The sequence below is a fragment of the Capsella rubella genome, unplaced genomic scaffold, assembly GCF_000375325.1.
Source record: "Capsella rubella cultivar Monte Gargano unplaced genomic scaffold, Caprub1_0 scaffold_5, whole genome shotgun sequence".
Classification (NCBI taxonomy): Eukaryota; Viridiplantae; Streptophyta; class Magnoliopsida; order Brassicales; family Brassicaceae; genus Capsella; species Capsella rubella.
Genome location: NW_006238919.1, coordinates 11,839,473 through 11,863,262, shown reverse-complemented (window position 1 = coordinate 11,863,262; position 23,790 = coordinate 11,839,473). Strand labels below are relative to the sequence as shown.

The 23,790-nt window shown below is 36.1% G+C and overlaps 11 protein-coding genes and 1 pseudogene across 15 annotated transcripts; all 12 read left to right on the top strand.

The window, feature by feature from the left end:
- The first annotated feature begins 623 nt into the window (after nt 1–623).
- LOC17884725 (MATH domain and coiled-coil domain-containing protein At3g58380) lies at nt 624–2,479 on the top strand. Of its 2 annotated transcripts, none has more exons than XM_006292414.2 (6): nt 624–689; nt 800–917; nt 1,025–1,151; nt 1,270–1,433; nt 1,547–1,758; nt 1,924–2,479. In XM_006292414.2, exons 3-6 carry the CDS (start codon nt 1,045–1,047, stop codon nt 2,326–2,328), a joined length of 888 nt encoding a protein of 295 aa, XP_006292476.1. In that variant the 5' UTR covers nt 624–689; nt 800–917; nt 1,025–1,044; the 3' UTR covers nt 2,329–2,479. The 2 variants fall into 2 exon arrangements, with proteins under 2 accessions (XP_006292476.1, XP_023639211.1); XM_023783443.1 differs by having other exon boundaries at nt 638–685.
- An 832-nt stretch (nt 2,480–3,311) lies between these two features.
- LOC17887417 (MATH domain and coiled-coil domain-containing protein At3g58370) lies at nt 3,312–4,872 on the top strand. The gene is made up of 4 exons (XM_006293031.1): nt 3,312–3,439; nt 3,541–3,701; nt 3,880–4,178; nt 4,468–4,872. The coding sequence occupies exons 1-4, from the start codon at nt 3,312–3,314 to the stop codon at nt 4,870–4,872; spliced, it is 993 nt and encodes a 330-aa protein (XP_006293093.1).
- An 879-nt stretch (nt 4,873–5,751) lies between these two features.
- Nucleotides 5,752–7,429, top strand: LOC17885264 (MATH domain and coiled-coil domain-containing protein At3g58360). 2 transcript variants are annotated; one of them, XM_023783442.1, is made up of 5 exons: nt 5,752–5,814; nt 5,886–6,035; nt 6,136–6,293; nt 6,573–6,799; nt 6,896–7,429. In XM_023783442.1, the coding sequence occupies exons 2-5, from the start codon at nt 5,923–5,925 to the stop codon at nt 7,298–7,300; spliced, it is 903 nt and encodes a 300-aa protein (XP_023639210.1). In that variant the 5' UTR covers nt 5,752–5,814; nt 5,886–5,922; the 3' UTR covers nt 7,301–7,429. The 2 variants fall into 2 exon arrangements, with proteins under 2 accessions (XP_023639210.1, XP_006292664.2); XM_006292602.2 differs by having other exon boundaries at nt 5,767–6,035.
- A 429-nt stretch (nt 7,430–7,858) lies between these two features.
- On the top strand, nt 7,859–9,595 carry LOC17885680 (protein RESTRICTED TEV MOVEMENT 3). Its single transcript, XM_023782819.1, has 4 exons — nt 7,859–8,063; nt 8,141–8,307; nt 8,499–8,725; nt 8,861–9,595. The coding sequence occupies exons 1-4, from the start codon at nt 7,954–7,956 to the stop codon at nt 9,263–9,265; spliced, it is 909 nt and encodes a 302-aa protein (XP_023638587.1). The 5' UTR covers nt 7,859–7,953; the 3' UTR covers nt 9,266–9,595.
- A 296-nt stretch (nt 9,596–9,891) lies between these two features.
- LOC17884948 (MATH domain and coiled-coil domain-containing protein At3g58280) lies at nt 9,892–10,732 on the top strand. The gene is given in 2 exon segments (XM_023782820.1): nt 9,892–10,101; nt 10,205–10,732. Coding segments are annotated over 2 exon segments (549 nt in total). The 5' UTR covers nt 9,892–9,972; the 3' UTR covers nt 10,625–10,732.
- A 660-nt stretch (nt 10,733–11,392) lies between these two features.
- Nucleotides 11,393–11,501, top strand: LOC111830756 (annotated as a pseudogene).
- Nucleotides 11,502–12,253: 752 nt separating this feature from the next.
- On the top strand, nt 12,254–13,590 carry LOC17885822 (MATH domain and coiled-coil domain-containing protein At3g58340). The gene is given in 5 exon segments (XM_023783294.1): nt 12,254–12,360; nt 12,443–12,600; nt 12,837–13,096; nt 13,206–13,250; nt 13,252–13,590. Coding segments are annotated over 5 exon segments (909 nt in total).
- A 433-nt stretch (nt 13,591–14,023) lies between these two features.
- Nucleotides 14,024–15,113, top strand: LOC17886293 (putative cysteine-rich repeat secretory protein 61). The gene is made up of 2 exons (XM_006292712.1): nt 14,024–14,362; nt 14,676–15,113. Exons 1-2 carry the CDS (start codon nt 14,024–14,026, stop codon nt 15,111–15,113), a joined length of 777 nt encoding a protein of 258 aa, XP_006292774.1.
- Nucleotides 15,114–15,794: 681 nt separating this feature from the next.
- Nucleotides 15,795–16,432, top strand: LOC17886682 (MATH domain and coiled-coil domain-containing protein At3g58280). Its single transcript, XM_006292831.1, has 2 exons — nt 15,795–15,932; nt 16,028–16,432. Exons 1-2 carry the CDS (start codon nt 15,795–15,797, stop codon nt 16,430–16,432), a joined length of 543 nt encoding a protein of 180 aa, XP_006292893.1.
- Nucleotides 16,433–17,065: 633 nt separating this feature from the next.
- LOC17887522 (MATH domain and coiled-coil domain-containing protein At3g58280) lies at nt 17,066–18,166 on the top strand. Of its 2 annotated transcripts, XM_023783470.1 has the most exons (5): nt 17,066–17,184; nt 17,270–17,424; nt 17,561–17,622; nt 17,691–17,858; nt 17,954–18,166. In XM_023783470.1, exons 1-5 carry the CDS (start codon nt 17,066–17,068, stop codon nt 18,164–18,166), a joined length of 717 nt encoding a protein of 238 aa, XP_023639238.1. The 2 variants fall into 2 exon arrangements, with proteins under 2 accessions (XP_023639238.1, XP_006292234.1); XM_006292172.1 differs by having other exon boundaries at nt 17,584–17,858.
- Nucleotides 18,167–19,099: 933 nt separating this feature from the next.
- On the top strand, nt 19,100–20,358 carry LOC17886313 (MATH domain and coiled-coil domain-containing protein At3g58280). The gene is made up of 4 exons (XM_023783458.1): nt 19,100–19,200; nt 19,326–19,480; nt 19,589–19,881; nt 19,978–20,358. The coding sequence occupies exons 1-4, from the start codon at nt 19,100–19,102 to the stop codon at nt 20,356–20,358; spliced, it is 930 nt and encodes a 309-aa protein (XP_023639226.1).
- A 768-nt stretch (nt 20,359–21,126) lies between these two features.
- LOC17887339 (MATH domain and coiled-coil domain-containing protein At3g58270) lies at nt 21,127–22,602 on the top strand. 2 transcript variants are annotated; one of them, XM_006292135.1, is made up of 4 exons: nt 21,127–21,236; nt 21,316–21,473; nt 21,662–21,963; nt 22,198–22,602. In XM_006292135.1, exons 1-4 carry the CDS (start codon nt 21,127–21,129, stop codon nt 22,600–22,602), a joined length of 975 nt encoding a protein of 324 aa, XP_006292197.1. The 2 variants fall into 2 exon arrangements, with proteins under 2 accessions (XP_006292197.1, XP_023638456.1); XM_023782688.1 differs by lacking the exons at nt 21,127–21,236; nt 21,316–21,473 and having other exon boundaries at nt 21,670–21,832; nt 21,908–21,963.
- Nucleotides 22,603–23,790: the final 1,188 nt, after the last annotated feature.

The window sequence follows — 23,790 nt, the reverse complement described above, 5'->3', positions numbered from 1 at the left end:
AAAAGTGAATCAAAATCCGTCTTTACGATCAAGAAACAGAGTACTCTGTTTTAGATTTGTGCGATATCATTATGTCTCTCCTCCATTCTATGTTAAAGCCACTGCTAAGGCTCGGCTGCAACGAATTGAGGATGAGCTGCAGAAACTCAATCAGAAATAGGTTGATCTGAAAGATCTTCTAGAGAAGGATCATGCAAATGTGTCAGCTGCCAATGATGTTCCTTTCTCGTTTGATGTTCTTAAGTTCTCAGAAATGCGTTGGTGTTCTTGTTGTGGCTTGGGTCAGCTCATCTATAAACTTCGGATGATTAATATCGTATTCCTAATTTTCCTGTAGTTATTTGTAATGGAGTGAGTCCCTTGGTTTTGGTTGTTCTAAAATAAGTTACTTGATCAAAAAGTAATTGCTCTGTATCTGAACAGAGTGTTGTGAATTAGAGAAATGAATTTGTTGTCAAGAATAAAGCGTAAATATTTTAATTGACTGAAAAAATATATTATTAGATTTCATGATTTTACTTTAAAATATTTGTATGCTTTAAGTTACTAAAATATTATAAAAATCTTAGTAGAAAACGTTTGGTATCCTTGTGTCTATCTCTTTTCAATGCATCCTCCAAGGACTTTGCCCTGGAAAATTGTCTTCAGCTAAGAAAAAAATCTCAAGTCCAAAAGTCTAATAGGAGTGAGTGAGTAGTTTATTTCCTTATTGCAATCGGATTTCTCTTTCCGTTTCTTTTCCTTGTTTGGTTTTTATTTTAGGTTAATTTTTCTCGTATATATGTGAACTTGAGTCCAGGAATAGTTTGGTTTTTCAATTGGGTTCTCCACTCTGATCAGAAGACTTGTGTAAGAGTTCTGACATCTCGTCCGTCCGTGTGTGTGTCTCTCTCTCTCTACTTCATCTCTTAAGAAGGGTAATCGCTTTGTTGCCTTAATCCGTTGATATGTCTTAGTAGGTTTATGAATTAGGTTGTTGGCGACCTCTCTGTTCTTCTAGGGTTTGATATACTCGCTCCTGTAGGTAATTAAGTCACACATTCAATGGAGAAGCAAGTTGAAAAGAATTTCGTATGGGTGATAAAGAATCTCAGCATCTGCAACCCTAAGCTGAGTCATTCCGATCCATTCGTGATTGCTGGCAGTAAATGGTATAAATTGAATCAATCTTTGTTCTAATAATTAAGCGCTGAGTCATACTCATATCATATGTTTTCGCCTTATTAAACAAACTTGTGGTTCATTATTTTTTTCTTTTTTGCCTTGTAGGAGTCTTGTTGCCATACCCAAGGGAACTAACTTTGAGTTCTTCTATCAGTATATGGGAGTTGCTGATGATTGTTGTCAGTCACTTACTTCTACATGTAGAAGACATGTAAAGCTTCGCTTAACAATAGTTAATGGGATTTCTCAAAAACGCTCCCTTGTCACAGGTTATTCTATATTTCTCAAAAACGCTCCCTTAACAATAAGTTGTTTTTATTCACTACTATAACTTATACCTACTCACTCGACACAATACTACCTGTCCTGATCGATGCTACAGATTCAGACATCTACTTTGATGAGAATCTTCCCACTCGTCGTTATCCAACAGTAGCACCCCCTTCCAACCTTCTCGAAAGAGATGCCGGATATCTGGTTCGCGGACAAGTAACAGTTGTTGTTGAGGTTGTTGCTCTTGAGTTTATTGGCACTTCAGGTAAATCAGACAAGCAAAGCATTGATGTCAATGGGTTTCAAGTTCTTCCATCACAGGTAAGAAACTTAAGATTTGTGCACAACTACTAGAGTATAGTATACTTCTTAAGGAGACTTTTGTGGTTTTCAGTTTTGAAATAATCTCTCATGTATTAGGGCCTCCCTTCTATATATGATATCTTTTTCTTTCTTTCTTTTCTTTTTTTTTTCCTTCTTTCACAGGTAAAATCTGTGATACGTATATTTGAAAAATACCCAGACATTGCATCAGAAGTCCGCGTCAAGAACCCATGTTTGAGGACAACCTACATGAATGTAGTACTCGGAATAATTGAGACGCTGTGCCAATTGCCTATGGAGCTCTCTGATAATGATCTGGATGAAGCATCCGCTTCGGTTTCGTACGTGGCACAATGTGGCTTTAAAGTGGATTGGTTGAAGAAGAAGCTCGCAGCAGTCAAGGCAAAGAAGCACCAGGCGGATACTAGTAAGGCTTGTCTGCAAGACATGGAGGAAAACATGCAACTATTGAATGAAAAATACTTAGAACTGAAAGGTTTGATGGAGAAGGTGAATGCGAGTTTGTTGGACACCAATGTTGCTCTCTCTTTCAATGATGTTGTTTGATGTTCTTTTAAGTCCTCCTTAACTTTTATTTTGATTTTTATACTTGGTGTTTCTGGTGGTGTCCTGGCTCAAAAATACATAATTACTCTTCTTTAAACTTTGGAAGGCTATATTATTGTTTGTCGGATGTTTTTAAACAATATTTTTCTAATGGTGTCCCTTGGTTTTGGTGAACAAATGGTTCTTAAATTCTTATGTCTGAACAAGTATCATGCATAGAACAAACCCTTTTTGGAGATCTGGAATTTGGCCTATGTTATTATCTGTTTTCAGAGTTTTTGTCTGCCAAAAAGTCCTCTATAGTTTGATACTTTGATGTCTTGAGTTATGAGATATATGCTATCCCTTGAATATAGGAGCTAAACTCTAACCTTTGATCTTCATATCCAAACTAATATTGTATGACCTTATCCGGAATAATAAAAGTGTTTAGGTAAAGTACAACCTAAGTGTTGCGCAGGGAAATTTTGGAAGCTGAGTGACAAGAGAAACAGAGTATGAATATCCTTGTATTACCTATTTTAGCGATTTATAATCCTGGTAAATCATCATGGTTGGGGAAAGTATTGATCATTAACTTATATTTACACCAATAGTTACTCTAGCTTTCAATTCATGTTTCCTAAGCCATATAAAAAGTTATTTACTTTCCTACTCAAAATGGATTTGCATTCATGTTTCCCTCTCTCTCTATCTGTCATAGCTAGATGTTTTGAAGTAGTGCTGCAGTGTTAGAGTTCAGAATTTAAAACCTTTTTAAATTTACATTTTTCAAGTTTTGTTTATGATTTCAAAGCGTTTGGTTCAACCTTGACATGGCGACTACGTGTTAATAGTGGAATTTAAGTTAAACTAACTGTGGAGTTTTAGGTTTGGTTTTGATTTTGTTACTCGAGATGTGTTTCCTTTGGTATAATATATATTACATGAATCTGGGTGTATGAAATTTGTTTTAAAGGTAGTTTGGTTGCTAGGAGTCTTCAATGGAGAGTGGAGAAGTTGATTACAAAAAAGAAGTTGATAACAAGTACACTTGGGTGATTAAGAATTTCTCCTCTTTACAATATGATAAAATGTATTCTGAGCCATTCGTGATTGATGGCTGCAAATGGTACGTAAGTCAATAGACTCTCTTGTTTTTCAAACTATTGTAGTCCAATTTTGATGTTTATGAGGACATCCACTTTTGTCAATTGTGTTTTTAATTTGCAGGCATCTTCTGGCCTATCCCAAGGGAAACAAATTTAATAATAGCTTGTCTCTGTATCTGGTGGTTGATGACTCTAGAGCATTGCCTTCTGGATGGAAAAGATACGCTCAGTTCTCTTTAACTATAGTGAATCAACTTGCGGAGAACCTCTCCCAACGAGGAGGTGAATCTTTCTACACTCGCTACTTTGTGATATGTTGATGGGTGAAAAGTTCATATTTTATGGTTCTACTTCATGTGACTTGTGCTGCTGCTGCAGAGGTTCTTGTTATGCATTGTGCATTTCTGCAGATATTGCTTTGTTGGTTTTGACTAGAGTTGTATAAATCTTTCGTGAACAGAGAAACAACATTGGTTTAATCAGAGAAATCTTGGCTCGGGTTTTACATCCATGATTCCCCTTCCCAACCTTCATGCCAAGCACGGTGGATTTCTTGTGAACGGCGAAGTCAAGATTGTTGTGGAGATTGATGTTCTTGAAGTTATTGGAAAATTAGATGTATCAGAAGAATCTGATCAAGAGGCAAACCCACCTCTGAAAAGGATCAAGCTTGATGATGATAATGATGATTTGCTCAATGAGACTTCACTAACAAAGGAAAGCATCGATGTCAACGGGTTTCAAGTTCTTCCATCACAGGTAAGAAGACTTAAAGATTAGTACTCAACTCTGTATCATTTCTAGAAATCTCAAAGAGAATTCAAGAGTCTTGATCATATATGTTCTACATTAGAGTGTTTGTTCTCAAGTATCAGAAAACCCACCTCTGAAAAGTATAATTTTACATTATTTTCCAAACAAAAATAAAAGAGAAGAAAAATCAGTTATGGATAACCAAATTGTAGATGTCCATCAGCTTTTGGATATATCTAAAACAATTTTGGACAAAACAGTATGTCAGTCATGTATCTAAAAACTTCCATGACAGGTAGAATCTGTGAAGTGTATATTTGAAAGACATCCAGACTTTGCATCAAGATTCCGTCCAAAGAACCGGCACCTGAAGTCAACATACATGACTGTCCTCCTAGGACTAATTAAGACGTTGTGCCAGTTGCCTGATGAGCTCTCTGATGATGATATGGACGAAGCATCCGTTGCAGTGTCATACGTGGAAAAAGGAGGGTTTAAATTGGATTGGTTGGAGAAGAAGCTCGCTGAAGTTAAGGCAAAGAAGAAAAAAGTGGAGACTAGTAAGGCTCGACTGAAACAAACGGAGGAAGAGTTGCACAGATTAAACCAGAGATGCTTGGACCTGAAAGCTGTTCTGGAGAAAGAGAACGCAGACGTTTCAAAGGCCAATGTTCCACTCTCGTTCGATGATATCGTTTGATGTTCTTACCGTTATCAATTTCTTTCAGTTTGATTCAATACTTGGTGAGTTGGCGTTTTTGGTTGTTGCTTAGCTCCGAATGGTTTAGTCTTTTTAAACTTTGGAAGTCATTTTATCTTTTGTTGTAGTGACAAAAAGTTTTTAAAATAAGTTACTTGATTAAAAAGTAATTGCTCTGTATCTGAACAGTATGGTGAGTAAGGCTTGGGCCTCTTGGCTGCTTGTGCGATCAGAGGATTAGGCAATTAAAGAGTTCACTTAGTTAATTTCATTTTTTTTTCCTTCCAATTTCATTGATATCAAATCAAGATTACAAAGTCATACAGAAACTTTTGAAAAACAAATTATTTACTTAAGCAGATATATGCTTACATTGAGAAAGATACACAAAAAGAAGTGAATTTGACTATGCTTGAAGACTCTCTTATTCTATTAATTTTCTTTAGAAAATTATATTCAGAGAAATTTTATATTTATTTCATACCAAAAAAAGAAAAAAATTATGTTTCTTTTTTTAACCAACCAAGTTCAAATCATCAGACAAGACCATGAAATAAAATAAAAAACCGAAAGGAAAATAAAACCAAGAGAACAAAATGACGAGAACCCAAACATTGCTCAAACACCTCCTTGACGTTCCTTCTCGATCTGATAAAAAGGAAAGAAAACAAATTATGTTTAGTGTTTTTATCTATAAAGAATTTTTTATAGTTAATTGTATTTATATATGTTTTAATACTAATTAATTTGTTTATCAATGTTTTTAGTTATGGGCTCTATAAACTATAAGGACTTCCCTCAGTCAAACACAAATTAAATTGAATTTCACCAATAAAGAAACATTAATTAAATCGATGTTTTACATTTTTTTCTTAGGGATTTCCTAAATAAAAGAAGAGTTATAAACCCTAAGGAGCCAAAGCGGACTCTGTTGGTTTTCAGGTCGAGATTGTTTGTCGAATCACAAGTTGTTTTGTGCGTACGAATCTGATGATTTTTTCTTTCCCTGCTAGGTTTGATTGCTTAGAAATTTGTCGTCAAAATCAATCAATGGGGAAACAAGTTGCTAAGAAGATCACTTGGGTGATTAAGAATTTCTCATCTTATTCTTCCAAAACCGAGCAAATTTGCTCAGATCAGTTCATCGTCGGTGGATGCAAGTGGTTAGGTTTCCATCAACTGTTAATTTTGGTCCTATGTAGAATGATTTTGGACAATTCAATTCACAGTGTGTTTGCTGATTAATTCATGTTTCATGTGCAGGCGCTTAATTGTCTACCCCAAGGGAAATAACGTCGATTATTTGTTTATGTATTTGGAAGTAGCTGATTACGGATCACTGTCACCTGGTTGGAGAAGACACGTTCGTTATCTCCTCAATATTGTAAATCAAAACTCCGTTAAACGTTCCAAGCAAAATGGTCCTTATCTCTTCCCACTACTCTCTTTGTCTCCAATTTTTTACAGTATCATAACCACAATATAATCAAATTAGAACGTTCACTTCTTACTATTAAATACAAAGGATATAATAGGGACGGATGTTGCTAAAAGGTGTTTGTGTTGGGTGGCTTTTAGATTAGTTTAACCGAGTTGTGAGCAACATTGTCTTTTCAAACCACAACAGCATATAGTTCATGTAGTGTTTTTTATTGGGTGTAAAAATGAAGTGATTATTCTAAGTGTTTGTGATTTCACAGAAGAACAAAAGTGGTTTGATGTGCGGTCTCCCCGTTGGGGTCGCCTGTCCATGTTTCCACTAAATGAAATCCGTGCCAAAGATAGCGGGTTCCTCGTGAATGGAGAACTCAGAATTGTTGCTGAGATAGAGGTTCTTGAAGTTATTGGGAAGTTAGATGTATCAGAGGAAACTTCAACTATTATGGAAACCATGGATTTCAATGGCTTTCAACTTCTTCCCTCACAGGTAAGAAGAGACAATGTGAAGTGTTCAATATTTATATATGGTGCTTTTGTGTTGTCTCCAAAAACTGCTCCCGACTACTTTTGAATTCCTTCTCAGGTGGAATTTGTGAGTCATATCTTTGAAAGACACCCAGAGTTTGCATCTGAATTCCGTTTAAAGAACCCAAATCTTAGGACAGGTTACATGAGTTTGTTACTCAGTCTGATTGAGACTCTGCGCCAGTCGCCTCACGAGCTCCACAAGGATGATCTGGACGAGGCATATGTTGCACTCAGATCCATGACTGACGCTGGATTTAATGTTGAGTGGCTGGAGAAGAAACTTGCGGAGCTGTCTGAAAAGAAGGAGAAAGAAGAGGCTAGTGAAACTCGGATGCAAGAAGTAAAAAAAGAGCTGAAAGGTTTGAAACAGAAATGCTTAGACTTGGAAGCTCAGCTGGAGAAGGAGAAAGCTGAGGTTTTAGCTGCAAAAGCTCCTCTATCATTCGCTGATGTGTTTTAGTATTTGTTTCAGTTCATAGGCATGGTCGCTGTTCGCTTGCAGATAGACTTGGCTTTGTGGTGTTGTTTAGATACTTTGCTACGTTATTTCGATTTATAATATTTGACTGGAACAATTTTTATGCAGTTATATATTGTGTTTCAGCAAATGCTTTTTCTCTGAGTTTTTAAAACAGAATGTTACAAGCTGAGTCAGTGAGGCAAATGAAAAGACAAGTTAAACGTATGAGTTACGTATCAGGGAAAGAAAGAAGTAGCTGAGAGAGAGTCTCAAGAATCTGGTCGATATAAGAAAGGAGGAGAAAAAAGAATCGAGCAAGAGTCAACCTCAGAACCCAAAGATAGAATCCAGAATGCCCATGTTCCAAGTAACCCTAAAAGGAGTCTAAAGTGATTCGTATTCCTCGTGTATCGTAAACTAAACGATTGACATTTTCATTAAACTGTAACGTAGCACTCAAACTATCTCATAGGATTTGATTCCATATATATATATATATAGGAATCCTAAATTTTGAAATTTGGATATGCTGCTAGAGATTGTTATTTGTTTCTCAGCTTGGATTAATTCTAGGTTTTTTCTCTCTTCATGCTCTGCTAGTATTTTTCTTTTTCTTTGTTTGCAGAGGAAGCTTCATCAAGAATTCAAGATCAATGGGGAAGCAACTTGATAAAAAGAAGATCACTTGGACGATTAAAAACTTCTCCTCTTTACCAGCCGGCGTTATTTACTCTGATCCTTTTGTCGTCGGTGGATGCAAATGGTAACTACTTTTCTAAAAAAAATTCGTCTATTTTGGGTTTGCATGATTTGTTTTCTTTGGTGTTTTTTTTTGTTCAGGCATCTACAGGCCTATCCCAAGGGATATAATAATGTTAATAGCTTGTCCCTGTTTCTTGGTGTTCATAATTGTACTTCTTTGCCTCTTGGATGGAGAAGACACGCTAAATTTCGTCTGAGTATAGTAAATCATTTATCAGATAAACTCTCTCAATCAAAACTTAAAGGTAAACCCAAAAATATTCACTTTATACTCAGACGGGGGTTATGTGTTGCTCAGGGTCGTTTTAGAGTAGCTTAAAAGTTTTTTTTGCCAAGTTGTGAACATTGTTGCTCAAACCACAGGTGCATAGTTTATTTAGGGCTTTTATTCAAACCCAATTGATGCATGAGTTTTGTTTTTTGTGTGATTTTACAGAACTAGAACACTGGTTTGATGAGAAGACTACTAATTGGGGTCTTCTATCCATGTGTCCCCTAATTGAAATTCATGCCAAAGATAGTGGATTTCTATTAAACGGGCAAGTAAAAGTTGTTGTGGAGATAGATGTTCTTGAAACTATTGGCAAAGTTGACGTAACAGAGGAAACTTCAACAATAACGGAAATCGTAGATGTTAATGGCTTTCAACTTCTTCCTTCACAGGTAAGAGAGTTAAGAATAATAACAAACTTTATGTGAATAGAAATTTCAGGCACGAGAGAGGTATTATGATGTGGTCCTATATGACATATGGTGCTTTTGTGGTTCTAATTTTTTAACCTTTCTTTTCAAAAACAGGCAAAATCTGTGAGATGTATGTTTGAAAGACACCCAGATATTGCATCTGATTTCCGTCCAAAGAACCCGATTCTCAGGACGGGTTACATGAGTCTGCTACTCAGTCTGGTTGAGACTATGAGACAGTTACCTCAGGATATTTCCAAGGATGATCTGTTTGATGCTTATGCTGCATTGGGAACCATGAAAGATGCTGGATTTAAACTGGATTGGTTGGAGAATAAACTTCATCAAGTGTCAGAAAAGAAGGAAAATGAGGAGGCTAGTGAGACTGTGCTGCAAGAAATGGAAGAAGAGTTGAAGGACATGAAGCAGAAGTGTTCAGACATGGAAGCTTTGTTGGAGAAGGAGAAGGCAAAAGTGTCGAGCTCAAAAGCTCCTATCTCATTCGATGATATTGTTTAATGGCACTTGGAGTTTGGTTCTACCTGGGATGTTCTTGCTAATGATCGAGTCTTCTTAAAACTTAGGAATTTAAAAGAGACCCATGTCTTGGGAATATACACAATGTTGTAAAATGTAAATCTCTTCATTTCTGTAAAGGTGATTGATCATTTAGTATAGAATCAATATGAACTCAAAACAATTTCCACAGGATGACTTGTACACCAAATGCGCCAATGTCTGAATGAAGTAGCAATGAGATGAAGTTGTAGGAGATTTTATCATAGGAGTGACTCAGTTTTAGTGTTTTGCCTTAGTTTCTCTCATTTTTATTCAATGCCTTGATGATAAAGTAATGTCGTTGTATATGGACATATTATTTATTCTTTTCTCTGATAAAGGGGTTTTTTTTTGGTCAACGATAAAGCCATAAAGTGTAAATTAAAAACTTAGTTTGTGATACGAAGAGTCGGTACCAAACAAGCGTCTCAGTTGCATGCAGTTCAATATCTGTCGTTGTTTACCAATGGAGTATTTTTTTTTGGTGAAAGTTTACCAATGGAGTATTTACTTTATTGATAGTAATTATATATGCCAAATAGTATCAAGTCACGAGGAGTCAAGGTTCGTATTTATGTTAGCGTTTTCTTTACATATGTGATCACCTGACTTCAACTCTGCTTCATCCTAAACTAAAGTTTGAAAGCTGAGGAATTCTCATCTTAAAAATGTCGAAGAAAGAAAATAGTCATGTGCCTGTTGATAGCAATGACGATGATTTGTCTCCGTCTGAAGATTTGTCGTCGGAAGATGAAGATACTGTTTACGTCAATGGGTTTCAACTTCTTTCGTCACAAGTAAGCACGACAATGTTCAATTATCTGTTCTCTAACAGAACATGAAAAATAGATTTTGATGATCCGATTTGACTTTTTCAGTTTGCGTTTTTCTGGTTCACAGGAAAAACAGGTGAAGGAAATTTTTAAAAACCATCCAGAACTCACTTCAGATTTCAAGTTTAAGAATCAACAGCTCAAGAATGCTATGATGGATGCCCTCCTAGACCTTATCAACGTATTGTGAAAGTCGACAAAAGAGCTTTCTTTGGAAGAGCTAAACGAAGCAGAGAATACGCTATTTGATCTTACTAGAGCAGGCTTGAAAGTTGGTTGGTTGCGTCAGAAATGGGAGGAAGCTTACTTGAAAAAGGAGAAACAGAGAGTTGTAAGGGCCAGGATCATAGAACTCGAGGAACAGGTCAAGAAGCGAAAGCTGGCTTTGTCCGACTTGGAATCCGACCTTATGAAAGAGAAAGCTGCGGTTCTGGCTGCTAACTTTCCTTTGTTTCAGCAAATTTCCTTTCTGTTGGAGACTTTTTAGTTTGCTTGATCAAGTCTCAAATATGATTTTAGAGCTTGTTTAATTTTTATTTGAATTATCTAAGCAAATCTAATTAATTAGTAGGAACCTTTTTATTTCCGGGTTTAATTAAGCTTATATAATGCGGTACAAAGGTCCTAAAGAGTATTTACTTATTCACCAACAGTAACCCTAGCATCTCGCTATCAAATTTCAAGTGGTGAATCCTTTTAGTACCTTACGATTCCCTCGACTTTGTTCGTGTATATGGTTGTTTTTATGATTTATGTTGGTTTTTGTTTATCGAGATTGGTATTAGTACTTGTTAATTGTTAAATTAGGGCTTGTTATGGGCTTCCAACTCAAAACCAATTGGCAATGAGTGGATTGACCCTAACCCTTCATATATTACTCAAGTCCCATCACATCTTCCGATGTGGGATCTTTTCTCCACACGCCCCCTCGAGATAATGGCTCTTTTAGCCATTAATCTCGACAGAATCCATCACGCCCCCTCGAGATAATGCTCTTCTAGCTATCTCAATGGAATTGGGCCTTCTTTTGGGCCATCAATTAATGGGGTGATCGGGCCTCTTTCTGGGCCGGATTAATTAATGGGTTAGCGTGTATTCGGGCTCTGATACCATGTTAAATTAGGGTTTGTTATAGGCTTCCAACTCAAAACCAATTGGCAATGAGTGGAGAGGTCCATATATCTTATATACTAGTCAGGATCCTACTCAACTTCCAATGTGTGATATTGTATCCCTAATACGCCCCCTCGAGATGATGGCTCTTTTGGCCATAGATCTCGGTATGTTCGGGCATAAATCGGTGGACCAACTATTGGGCCAGACCGATTGTGGATTGGTTTGAGTTTGTGCGGACCGGGCTCTGATACCATATTAGATTGTGGGCTTCCAACCTAAAACCAATTGGCAATGAGTGGAGAGGCCCATATCTTATATATACCACTTAAGATCCTACTCAACTTCCAATGTGGGATATTGTTATCCCTAATACGCCCCCTCGAGATGATGGCTTTTTTTTGCCATAAATCTCGGTATGCTCGGGCATGAATCGGTAGACCAACTATTGGGCCAGACCGATTGTGGATTGGGTTGAGTTTGTGCAGACCGGGCTCTGATACCATATTAGATTGTGGGCTTCCAAGCTAAAACCAATTGGCAATGAGTGGAGAGGCCCATATCTTATATATACCACTTAAGATCCTACTCAACTTCCAATGTGGGATATTGTATCCCTAATATTAATTGATTGTTCGATGTACATAATTTTGGGTTGTGTACGTGTTTGTGACATTCAGGTTCTAGGGGTTTTTTTTTTTTTTTGTCTTCAGACTTCTTGTTGCTTGATCGCGAGACGCATTCTAGAACTTTGTCTTCGTTAAACATTGAAACATAATCTTCAACTAAGGATTGCACTCTTTAGTCTAGAGCGTGTCAACTGTGTTTCGATTTCAAAAATATATGTGGAATCTTAGTTACGTCTTATGTTGTATGTAGAGAGTGTGTTTCAGTTTTATGAATTACCAGCTGAGTGTGACATTCATTTAAACGAGGCTTTCTTCTTTTATTTTCCAGATTCAGGTAACTTTGATTGCAAGGAAACATTTATAAGCAAAATTTAATGGCCAACGGAGTTGATAAGAAGTTTTGTTGGGAGATTAAGAATTTCTCCTCTTTGAACTCTGAGAGGTCTTATTCTGTTCCTGTCTTGATCGGTGACTCCAGATGGTAAGAATAAAAGTTAACTAGTTATTAGATGTAGGTGATGATCAGTTTGATACAATTTTTCTTGTTTGGGTTTTTCTTGCAGGCGTCTTTGTGCTTTTCCAAAGGGATATAGAGCAGATTACTTTTCTCTGTATCTAGAAGTTGCTGATTTTCAATCATTGCCTTCTGGATGGAGAAGATACGTCAAACTTCGTATGACTATTCAAAACCAGCGTTCCCTACAACTCTCTGTACAAGAAGGTGATCATTCTTACTTACTTAACATTAACAATCCTATATATATATATATATATATATATATATATATACTGCATGCAAGATTGTTTTAATGCAATTCTTATTTCCGCTTGATCAGTTCTCAGCTGGTTTGTGTGTAGATGAGTTGTTTAGATCTTACTTACTTTAATGGTGCATATAGTTCATGCAGAGCGCTATATTTGTATTTGATTAACTAATGAGGGTTAAATAAGTTACAGAAACGCAGCGTTGGTTTGATCAGAGTGCTCCTGGATGGGGTTTTGAAGAAATGATTCCGCTTACCAAACTTAATGCCATCGATGGTGGTTTTTTGGTAAATGGAAGAGTCATGATTGTTGCTGAGGTAGAAGTTCTTCAAGTTGTTGGCACACTAGATGAAACAGAGGAATCTGTACATTCTAATGATGATTTACTCATCAAGACTCAAGAAGTGAAGGAAAGCATTGATGTTAATGGGTTTCAAGTTCTTCCTTCACAGGTAAGAACTTTAAAATTTAATGGTTAGATCATGTCTTCTTGTGTTTTCAGATCTCTAAAGCATGGTATCTCTTATATGCTTTTTACATTTTCTTTTTTCCCACTCGCAGGCAGAATGTGTGAGACGTATATTTGAAAAACACCCTGAAATTGCAGAAAAATTTCCAAGTAAAGAACCAACATCTGAGGAAAACATTCATGAATTTCCTGGTCAACGTAATTGAGACGCTGTGCCAATCTCTTCAGGAGCTATCCATTGAAGACCTTGTGGAAGTAGACATTGCACTGACATACTTGAAGGATTCGGGGTTTAAGGTGGATTGGTTGGAGAAGAAGCTGGACCAAGTAAAAGAAAAGAAGGAGAAAGAACAGTCTGGTTTGGTCATACTCCAAGGTATAGAGCAACAGCTTCATGACTTGATGCACAACTGCGAGACGAAGAAGTCAGAGGTTTTGTCCATTGGAGCTCCTTTAAAGTTCAATGATGTTGTTTGATCACTTTACATGCATTTTTTTTTTTGTGTTTCATGATTTTTATTTCTATTTTTCTTTTCATGCTTTTTATTTCTGGCTCCAACTGTTAAATAAAGAAACGATTAAAATAGTAAAAAAGTCGTCATACTCTATTTTATAAAAAGTTTTAACTCAGTCAAACCTTTAAATTTTGACTTTTTCATCGGCCCTTCACTCGCCGCATATACCAAGTCACAACCCAACTCTTCTCTCGTATCCATTACAGAACCGAATAAAACAGCTCTTCTAAATAAACCGAGTTTTGTAAGGTAAAACACACACAAAAAATCGTTTCACATAATCATTTCATCTAACTATGAAAGCCAAATCAGCTATTAAATCCCTCGACTCTACCACTTTATAATAAAGCATCCATTCTTCTGCATAAGAAAGGAAAATCAAGAATCCAAAAATAATGTCTTCATCCTCCATATCGAAAAGTATCTTTTTGGTCCTTAACTTGGCCGTGGTAGCCATACAAGCTTTCCTTATACATAGTGTTTCTTCTATGAACAAGACCAATGCGTATCTATACCACACATGCTCCGAGACTGAAGGGAAATACAAGCCGAAGAGCCCATACGAAGGAAACTTCAACTTTCTCATAAGTGATATGTCTAAAGACACTTTTGTAAGAGGTTTCGTCTATTCCTATCATGGTGACGATCCCAATACTGTCTACATCTTGCTCCAGTGCCGCGGTGACTCCTACGGCTCCAAGTGTGGTTCCTGCCTCACCACCGCTACCTCGGAGGTAACGTCACACACACGTCAATGTTTATTTTTTCCACAGATAACATAAAACATTTGTCAAAAATGCCACAAGTTTTTTATAAAACTGATTTTCGAAAGCTTTGTCTAGAAGTATTTTTTACCACAGAAAAAAAACCTAGTGATTTCTGATGATTTTCCACAACCAGTTTTTTTTTTTTTTTTTTTCACAACCAGTTTATTAAATGAACTAATATTATAGGCTTTTAATACCTATACGCAGTTACGCACATACGTAAATTGGTGCGTGCAATCTTTGTTTTTAACTGTGGTATATATTGTTATGTATATGATAGCTACGTAGAAGATGTCCGATGAGCAAGGCCGGAATAGTATGGTTTGACAAATGTCTTCTCAAGATTTCTCCAACAGCTTTCTTCGAGAAGATCGATTACAAGAACAAGTTCTATATGTACAGTACAAAGAAAGTAAGCGATCCGGGGTCTTTTAATGCGAAGACAAAGGCTCTACTCACTGAGTTGGCCGCAAAAGCTACTCGCAGATCGGATAAGTTACTGTTGTACGAGAAGGGGGAGATGAATCTCGGGAAGATGAAGCTGTACGGAATGGTTCAGTGTACACGGAACTTATGGTTTACAGTTTGTAAGACGTGTCTTGATAAAATTATTGGGGAGCTTCCTAATTGCTGCAATGGTAAAGAAGGAGGGAGAGTTGTGAGTGGTAGTTGTAACTTTAGGTATGAGATTTACCCTTTTCTTGACACTGTTCAATGAGATTAATCTCTCCAAATTTTTTTTATTTTTTCAACCTGACCTGAAGCTCCATATTAAAAGGGGTTGATTGGTCACCATATTAGTAACTGCAGAAATTTCAATAAATAAACATTTAGGGATGTAATAAACGGGCAAAAAAAAATTTACTTACGCAGCACATATATATGAAGACGACTTGCGCACATTTATGGACAAAACGTTTTTAAAGAATTACGCAGCACATTGATTTGTGTTCGATTTCGTTAAATTTGTAACAAAAGATAAAAATCGAATTCTCTTTCTTAAAAATTAAACTCCATGTAATTATACATGCAGTTGAATTCGGTTTTGGTTGATTTTGTGTATAGACTTTAAATCTTATGTGTGCTCATGTTGTATAGAGTTTTTTTGGTGTTGGTTGATTACTCTTCTCTAGGTTCTTTTAGCATTAAACTCATTGATGTAGAAGTAATGCGTTTGAGTGTGTATAAAGTGACTCGATTAGATGAACAGAATAAATATAGATTGGTTCTTTAACTTAACCATTTAATATTTATGACAAGAGTCAAATATACATGCATTTTCTTAATACCAATCCCTTATAACTCCACAAATATAAATATCCTCTCTGGTCACCATTCCTAGCTGCAACACTGAAAGTTTAATTAATCCTCAGCTATCTATCTCCATTCTTCGTAAGCAATGGTGAGAAAGAGAGAAAGTAGTGAATCTAGCGATGATGAGCAGAGATACTCGTCTTCATCTGAAGAATGGTCGGAGTCCTCAGAGGATGTTAATGAAGTTGTTGAAGTCAATGGGTTTCAGATTCTTGATTCGCAGGTAATAAAAGCATATGACATTTCACAAATAAAAACTCTTAATTTCAGTTCGAGTGAGTAAGAAAATGATTCGACCGTTTCTTGTTTCACTCACAGTTAAGCCAGGTGAATGAAATCTTTGAAAAACATCCAGACATTGCATCAGATTTCAAAATAGAAAACCAACAGCTCAAAAATGCGTACATGGGTGTTCTTCTCGACCTAATTATGACACTGTGCCAATCGCCAAAGGATCTCACAATGGAGAATTTAAACAAAGCTGACCGAACAGTTTTGGATCTGACAAAAGCTGGCTTGAAGTTGCACTGGTTGCGTCAGAAACTTGACGAAGCTTTCCTGAAGAAGGAGAGAAAACGCGCCATTGGGGTACGCATCAGAGAACTTGAGGAACAAGTCAAGAAGAGAAAGCTGAATTTGTCGGATTTAGAATCTGATCTGAAGAAACAGAAAGCTGCGGCTTTGGCTGTTGAAACTCCTTTTGATTTCAGCCACGTTGTTTGAAACTCCGTCTGATATACATATATCCGCACTGATTGATGCTTTAACTTTCTTGTTTTCCTCTGTTTCTTGTTTTCTTATAACTTTCCTCTGTTTCTTGTTTTCTTATAACTTTCCTCTGTTTTAGGTGAAGTTCCTCTGTTTCTATTTTTTTCTTCTTTTAATTTCCTTAATAAATAATTTCTTATTCAAGTATGAAATATGTACATAACCAATCAGAGACAGAGTATTAAACTCAATAAGAAGAGTCATAGCGATTGAAAGTCAACACATACTTTGAGATAGGTTAAAAATTAGGTTATTGTAAATCTATTTTAAAAAAAAAAAAAAAGAGGAATAATTCCGACTTATAAGCTAAGAAAATATCCCTAGAAAATCTATATGTTGAATTTTTAGTTTGTTGGAAAATGTCTCGTGTCTATCTAACAAATATCTGTTACAAAACTAAAAGAGCTAGATATATTCTCATAGACAAATATGATTTTACGTTAGGTTACGCTTAAAAAGGATTTAATATAACCTTCTTCGTCGTCTCCGTTCCATTTCTATAAAAACCCTCTTGTCTACTCCAATTCATATGACGTCGTTGTAAACTATCAAAAGAGTTTTGTACCTTATTTGAAACGAAGAATCTTCATGACATTAATAGTGAACCCATTTGATAAGAAGTTTGTTTGGGTTATAAAGAATTTTTCATCTTTGCAATTACAAGATTGTTATGTTTCTGTTCCAGTTCTGATCCGTGACGTCAAATGGTAAATAAGATATTTTTCTTTCCAAGTATGTTCCCGTCCATATTTAAACCTATGTTGTGTGTTAATCATCTATATTTTCTGGCAGGCGTCTATTTGTCTACCCTGAGGAAAATACTGGTGATCACTTGTCTCTGTATCTGCAAGTTGATTTCGCATCAATGTCTTGTGGGTGGAGACAATATACACAATTCCACTTAACTGTGGTTAATCAACTATCCGAGCAACTCTCGGTAAAGAAAGGTAAATCTATCTAGCTAATTAATTTTGATGAGTGTTACCTAACACTTTATGAATGGTACGTAGTCACAGCTGAAACAAGTTTTTTTTGAAGTCAATAAGTGAACACCTATTCATCTATTATATGTTGATTAACCAGTTAATGGGGTGGAAATGTTACAGAGGGACGAAAGTGGTTTGATAAGAAAGCTCCTGATTGGGGTTGGGAAGACATGATTCCTCTAACAAAACTTAATGATACAAAGAGTGGCTTCTTGGTGAACGGAGAGCTGATGATTGTTGCTGAAGTAGAAACTTTTGAAGCTATTAGCACATCACAAGTTGCAAATATTAGTGATGATAGTGAATGGACAGTTCTTGATTACTATTCTTCATCTGAAGATGACAAGGAGGATCTAACTGTTGTGATCAAGGGCTTCCATGTTCTTGATTCACAAGTAATTGAGCTTGACAATGATTTTAACTCTTGTTTCAATATTTGATACAAACTGATATGGCCTTTGTTTATGTTGTTTGCACCATCTTCACACAGGTTAATCAAGTGAAGGAAATCTTTGAGAAACATCCAGATCTTGCATCGAATCTCAATTCAAAGAATCAAAATCTCAAGAATGTTTACATGAGCTTTCTTCTTGAGTTAACCAAGACACTGAGCAAGTCACCTAAGGACTTCACTAAGGATGACATAAATTTGGCAGTTAGTATGATTTTTGATCTGTCAAAAGCAGGCTTCATGTTGGATTAGTTGCGTGAGAAGCTGGATAAGGCTTTGGAGAAACAAATAGCTTGTGACGCACGCTAATATCCTCGTAATATTAAAACTCTCGTTCGGAACTTCCTGAACTAAGAAATTTCTTTGGTAACTCTTCCTCGTCGTCCTGGCGTTTTGGATGCGAAATTTTCCCCATTTAATTGTATTTTGTTTTAAAAGTCTCATTTTGTTCAATGTGGAAGGTAGCTTTTCTGGTTTTAATCACTACTGATAGCTTGCTGCTTATACATTGTTATTGAGTGGAGTCCATTATACAACAGTGCACTTAGACTATCCTCATTGGGGTATCTTAGGGGGCTAAGATACCCCCACTTTTTCAAAGAAAATATCTTATATAAGAATTTTCTTTGGAAAAATGGGGTATCTCAGAGTAGGACTTCTTATAGTGTGTACTTTCTAATTATATTTGTTTTGTAATTATTAATTTATTTTTTACTTTATTATATTAAATATGATGTAAATATACCTCAATTTCCAAAATAATGTAAAACCACTTGAAATATAAAGACAGATTATGCATTGAATTCATTCTTTCTCAAGATATGATGGTTTTCCATGCAATAAACCTTAATGTTGATTGAAACAATTTGTTCAACCTTAGGAAGATTGAACCGGTTTAATTAAGTTCAAAGCACCGTACGCAGTAACGCAACACAAAAGTCTAGCTATCTGGTTCAACGAGTTAAACCGGATAAAAATAGAGCCAACATCCAACACACTAGACGCAATTTGTAAACCTCTCCGCATTATCTGATCGCACGCACAACCGCATCTCCCGTACCAACAAAAAAAAAACGTCTTCTCCATTCTTTTATCAGTGCGTCTGATTAGGGTTTTGAATTTAAAAAAGGGTTTTCTTCTTTATTGTCTCTAGCTAGAAGCTAGAATCTTCATTCAATTACTTCAATGGCAGATCAAGGTGGTTATAAGAGGTTTGGTTGGGTGATAAAAGACATGCAATGTGAGTGGTGTTTCTCTGTTCCAGTCTTAATTGGTGACTCGAAATGGTAATTGTTTTTTTTTCCAAGTGTTTTCTCGACAATAATTAGAACGTGATGGCATAATATATATAAATGATGAATCATCCATATACATACTGTAATAGTTTTTGGTTATTCTTGATTTGTGGCAGGCGTCTTGTTGCTCATCCCACCGGAATCTATTCCGGATACTTTTCTCTGTTTCTGGAAGTTGCTCCGGGATTATTGCCTCTCCGATGGAGAAGATACGTTGACTATCGCTTCACTCTAGTCAATCACCTCTCTGAGACATATTCCATACATAAAAGTATATATATTTCACAATTAATGGTTGTGATCATGATCCATGAGTGCTGGCTATATGTTAATAACGTCATATTGTTGTTATCTGTTGAAATACAACTATTTATTACAGGAGGATGGCACTGGTTTGATAAGGACGCTGTGATTTGGGGATTTAGAGACATGATTCCCGTAATCAGCCTTATTGCCCTAAATAGTGGCTTCTTGTTAAATGGGGAGCTTCTGATTATTGCTGAAGTAGATGTTCTTGAAGTTACTGACACATTAAGTACACCACTATATGTTGCAGAGATTAGTGATAATAACGAACAGAGAACTCCTGATGATTCCTCTTCATCTGAAGATTTGCAGAACAAAGATGATGTAACTATTGAAGTCAACGGCTTTCAGGTTCTTAGTTCGCAGGTACTAAATATATAATAAAGCTTGACAACCTCTTGTTTTCAATATTCTGAATTTTTGACCCTTTTGGCTTCTTGCTAAACATCGTCATCATCACAGGTTGATCAGGTGAAGGCAATCTTTGAGAAACATCCAGATCTCACATGGGACTTCAGTTTAAAGAATCAACAGATCAAGAATGCATACATGAATGCTCTTCTTGAGCTAATCAAGACACTGTGCAAATCTTCTAAGGAGCTCACCGTGGAAGACCTGAAGAAAGCAGACAATACGCTTTCTGATCTGACAAAAGCAGGCTTGAATTTGAATTGGTTGCGTAAGAAGTTGGATCAGGCTTTGGAAAAGCAGATAGAGTACGACACACGGATCAGAGAACTAGAGAAACATGTCAAGAAGCGAAAGCTGGCATTGGCAGAAGTTGAAGCCGACCTGGAGAAAGAGAAAGCTGCAGCTTCGGCTTCACTTATGTCATTCGATTAAAAAAAATAAAAAATTAAGATTTGAAGTTGCGCTTCTTAATCTGAAAGTTCCCCATTGTTTAATTAGGAATAGTATTTTCTACTTGTAGTCTTTCTATTTGCGCTTTCCTTATTTTAATAACTTCCTTGTAGGGAGAGTTGAGGAAGCGAGGATATATCATATTTTAAACTTGAGAAGATTAAGAGATTTGAGTGTCTTGCGTAATAAGTAATGTTTCTTTCAGCAATTGTAACCTTCTCTGTTTTTGTTCCTTTTTGTCTTCTAAACTTGATTGTTTTTTAAGGATTTGATGCCGTTTCTAACTTTTGAAAAGACAACTGCCTGCCGTTTAGTGCTCCGTTTGTTAGACAACGTGTCGGTTTAAGAAAACGTAAACGCAAGTTAGTTAAAAGGTTTTAAAGATATCTAAAATATGACGCCGTCAGTAAAAGAAGTCAGTGTTGGTCGTCGTACCAAACAAGTTTCCTTGAGGGCTTGCGATTCAGACTCCGACTCTCTGGCTTCCAATTTCTTTCCACGCGTACGTGTTTCCCTTAAAGAAGGTAAAATCTTTCTTCTACTCTTTTGATTTCGTAAACTATATATATATATATGTCGATGATTATGCTACATTGTTTTTGATGTGTTAAGAGTGTTGTACCAAGGAGTTTGAATCTCTGTTTAGGTTTTGGTGGTTGCTTGATTGTTTGCAAATTTAATTAGGGTTTTGTTTTTTTTGTTTCGTTTAAGACTTGACTTGTTGTTGTGGTAGCTTGATTGCAAAGAAGAATGGGGAAAAAAGTTGATGCCAAAAAGTTCACTTGGGTAATTAAGGATATCTGCTCTCTCCAATCAAGGAAAATTTACTCGGATGAATTTGTCGTTGATGGCTGCAAGTGGTAACAAGTGAAGTTATTTTTCTGATGATTTCATCTATTTAGGGTTTGTTTTGTCCGATTGACTAGATTTTCTTTGCAGGCGTCTTCTAGCCTTTCCTAAAGGAAATGGTGTAGAGTATTTTTCCTTGTATCTAGCCGTTGCTGCTAGCAAATTTTTGCCTCATGGATGGAGAAGACACGCATATTTTCACTTTACTGTAGGGAATCAAGTCTATGGAGTCCTCTCTCAAGCTAGAGGTGATTGTTTCTGTACACAGACTGCTCATTACTTGATATGTTGTTTGAGTTGGGTTGGTATAAGGCTAGCTTCAAAGTTCCGTTCCGAGTTATATAATTGTCAGTCCATTATAAAGCATATAGCTCATGTATGGCTTTATTTGATGTGGAAATCAGTGATCAAAATGGTATTTATTTTGGGTTTACAGGTACAAAACACTGGTTTGATGCGAATGCTTCGGACTTTGGTTTTACATCAATGCTTCCCCTGGATAAAATTCACGAAAAAGATGGTGGATTGCTGGTTAATGGAGATCTCACGATTGTTGCCGAGGTAGCTGTTCTTGAAGTTATTGGCAAACTAGACGTACCAGAGGAATGTGAAGAGACAACCAAAGCTCTGAGCAATTTAGAGGAAAGTAATGGTGCGGAGTCTAATGATTCGCCCAAGGAAGCTTCATTGGAAAAGGAAAACATTGATGTCAATGGCTTTCGAGTCCTTCCTTCACAGGTATAAAATCAAGATGGTACAATTGCTTCTTAACATTAATACTCCAAACACTTGAGAACATATAAAACTTCTCTGTTTTGTGAATTGTTTTCTCAAGTAACAGAGAGCACTTATAGATTCAGTGAAATAGTAAATGTTTCTTATTATATGTCTCTGTGATGTGGTCTGTTCTGATAACTGCACCCTTTAAAATGTATTTTTTTTCTACTTAATTCATCTTTCTATCACTTTCAGGTGGGAACTGTGAGCTATATATTTGAAAGACACCCCGACATAGCATCAGAGTTCCGTCCGAAGAATCAGCATTTGAGGTCAGCTTGCATGAATGTCCTCCTCAGCCTAATCGAGACGATGTGCCAGCCCAGTCAAGAACTGTCCGAGGATGATCTGGCAGACGCAAATGCTGCTCTTGATTACTTGGCAGACACAGGGATGAATCTGAGTTGGTTGGATGAGAAACTGGACCTATTGTCAGAAAAGAAGAAGAAGGAGGAAGCTGGTGAGACTCGGGTGCAAGAAATAGAGGAAGAGTTGAAGAAATTGAAGCTCAAGTGCGCAGACCTTGAAGTTCAGCTCGAGAAGGAGAAAGCAGATGTGTCTGTAGCCAGAACTCCTTTCTCGTTCGAGGATGTTGTTTAACGGCTTCAGATTCGAGTTCTTTAATTATATATAGTTCTATCTGTTTGGATGTTAGTATTTCGAGGTTCTTTATGAGTCGTTTGGTTTACTTCAACTTCATTAAGGGAGTAGAGTACTATCCTTATGAGAGCAAACAGATGGGTTACGTTCACGTAAGGATAGAGTGTCACAATCGATTGTTTTTTAATATGTTACTAGGGATGGACCCGCACGTTTTTTGGATCATTTCAAAAAAGGTGGAAAGGTTAGGGGGATATGTAAAAGCTATTCGTTCTTTTCCATCACTTTGACATGTATAAAAAAAATATTGTGCCATTTCATTTCGTACCGTATTTTCAATTTTATCATTTTTTATATATCGGTTTGGTCGATTCCATCTTTTATAATCGAAAACTAGAGTTACAAATGGTTTTTCAAACCATAAAAAATGATCCTCTTTTTTTTTTATTTTGAAAAATTCTAAATTCGAATTTTCTTTATTTCCATCTAGATTTTCAGAAACAGTTTTATAGTATGTTCGAACGTGGAATTCATCATCCTTATTAATTTTGTCTTTTTCATTCACTCGGATTTCTTCCATTTCATCGATTTTGTCCAGATCTTCCCCTTCTTCCAAAAAAAACGTGCAGGTTGGTTGAAAAAGTTAAGTTTATCATAAAGTTTCAAAATATTTGAATCGACATGATAAGAGACCCGGATCGAGTTGTAAACCGAATGAGTGATAAGTTAGAAATTAATTAAATTTATGAACTATCACATCACATAAACCAATGAAAAACATTAAAACTTTAGAATAAAATAACATAAATATACATATATATATATTAGGAGAGTCAAACACGTTCACTATGCATGCCCTACACCAAATTGAACTGCTATTACTACACCATCAGTCAAACCCGTTAACTAATTAAATTACTCGTTCTCTTTCCGTATCCGTTATTTCTTGTCCCGATATTTGAAATATTTAAGTAATTTAAAACTTACTTTTTGCTATTTAAATAGTACTTACTTTTTCATTATACTAGGGTAATTTAAACTTACTTTTGAAATATTTAAGTAATGAAAAATAGTTTAGATAATTTATTTTTAGAATTACCCGTTCCCTTTTTGTATCCGTATTTTCCCTCTAAGATATGATTGTATATTTTTTATATAAATGAAATCATTAACAATTTTTTTAAAAAC

Bases quoted from the DNA above. Each gene is read 5' to 3' on its own strand.
- LOC17884725 (XM_006292414.2), top strand. From the start codon at position 1,045: ATGGAGAAGCAAGTTGAAAAGAATTTCGTATGGGTGATAAAGAATCTC. The intron at 1,152-1,269 runs GTATAAATTGAA...TTTGCCTTGTAG, and splicing joins GTGATTGCTGGCAGTAAATG to GAGTCTTGTTGCCATACCCA. The intron at 1,434-1,546 runs GTTATTCTATAT...TCGATGCTACAG, and splicing joins AAAACGCTCCCTTGTCACAG to ATTCAGACATCTACTTTGAT.
- LOC17887417 (XM_006293031.1), top strand. From the start codon at position 3,312: ATGGAGAGTGGAGAAGTTGATTACAAAAAAGAAGTTGATAACAAGTAC. The intron at 3,440-3,540 runs GTACGTAAGTCA...TTTAATTTGCAG, and splicing joins GTGATTGATGGCTGCAAATG to GCATCTTCTGGCCTATCCCA. The intron at 4,179-4,467 runs GTAAGAAGACTT...CTTCCATGACAG, and splicing joins TTCAAGTTCTTCCATCACAG to GTAGAATCTGTGAAGTGTAT.
- LOC17885264 (XM_006292602.2), top strand. From the start codon at position 5,863: ATGATTTTTTCTTTCCCTGCTAGGTTTGATTGCTTAGAAATTTGTCGT. The intron at 6,036-6,135 runs GTTAGGTTTCCA...TTTCATGTGCAG, and splicing joins ATCGTCGGTGGATGCAAGTG to GCGCTTAATTGTCTACCCCA. The intron at 6,294-6,572 runs GTCCTTATCTCT...GTGATTTCACAG, and splicing joins TAAACGTTCCAAGCAAAATG to AAGAACAAAAGTGGTTTGAT.
- LOC17885680 (XM_023782819.1), top strand. From the start codon at position 7,954: ATGGGGAAGCAACTTGATAAAAAGAAGATCACTTGGACGATTAAAAAC. The intron at 8,064-8,140 runs GTAACTACTTTT...TTTTTTGTTCAG, and splicing joins GTCGTCGGTGGATGCAAATG to GCATCTACAGGCCTATCCCA. The intron at 8,308-8,498 runs GTAAACCCAAAA...GTGATTTTACAG, and splicing joins CTCTCAATCAAAACTTAAAG to AACTAGAACACTGGTTTGAT.
- LOC17886293 (XM_006292712.1), top strand. From the start codon at position 14,024: ATGTCTTCATCCTCCATATCGAAAAGTATCTTTTTGGTCCTTAACTTG. The intron at 14,363-14,675 runs GTAACGTCACAC...TGTATATGATAG, and splicing joins TCACCACCGCTACCTCGGAG to CTACGTAGAAGATGTCCGAT.
- LOC17886682 (XM_006292831.1), top strand. From the start codon at position 15,795: ATGGTGAGAAAGAGAGAAAGTAGTGAATCTAGCGATGATGAGCAGAGA. The intron at 15,933-16,027 runs GTAATAAAAGCA...TTTCACTCACAG, and splicing joins TTCAGATTCTTGATTCGCAG to TTAAGCCAGGTGAATGAAAT.
- LOC17887522 (XM_006292172.1), top strand. From the start codon at position 17,066: ATGACATTAATAGTGAACCCATTTGATAAGAAGTTTGTTTGGGTTATA. The intron at 17,185-17,269 runs GTAAATAAGATA...ATTTTCTGGCAG, and splicing joins CTGATCCGTGACGTCAAATG to GCGTCTATTTGTCTACCCTG. The intron at 17,859-17,953 runs GTAATTGAGCTT...ATCTTCACACAG, and splicing joins TCCATGTTCTTGATTCACAA to GTTAATCAAGTGAAGGAAAT.
- LOC17886313 (XM_023783458.1), top strand. From the start codon at position 19,100: ATGGCAGATCAAGGTGGTTATAAGAGGTTTGGTTGGGTGATAAAAGAC. The intron at 19,201-19,325 runs GTAATTGTTTTT...GATTTGTGGCAG, and splicing joins TTAATTGGTGACTCGAAATG to GCGTCTTGTTGCTCATCCCA. The intron at 19,481-19,588 runs GTATATATATTT...TATTTATTACAG, and splicing joins GACATATTCCATACATAAAA to GAGGATGGCACTGGTTTGAT.
- LOC17887339 (XM_006292135.1), top strand. From the start codon at position 21,127: ATGGGGAAAAAAGTTGATGCCAAAAAGTTCACTTGGGTAATTAAGGAT. The intron at 21,237-21,315 runs GTAACAAGTGAA...TTTTCTTTGCAG, and splicing joins GTCGTTGATGGCTGCAAGTG to GCGTCTTCTAGCCTTTCCTA. The intron at 21,474-21,661 runs GTGATTGTTTCT...TTGGGTTTACAG, and splicing joins AGTCCTCTCTCAAGCTAGAG to GTACAAAACACTGGTTTGAT.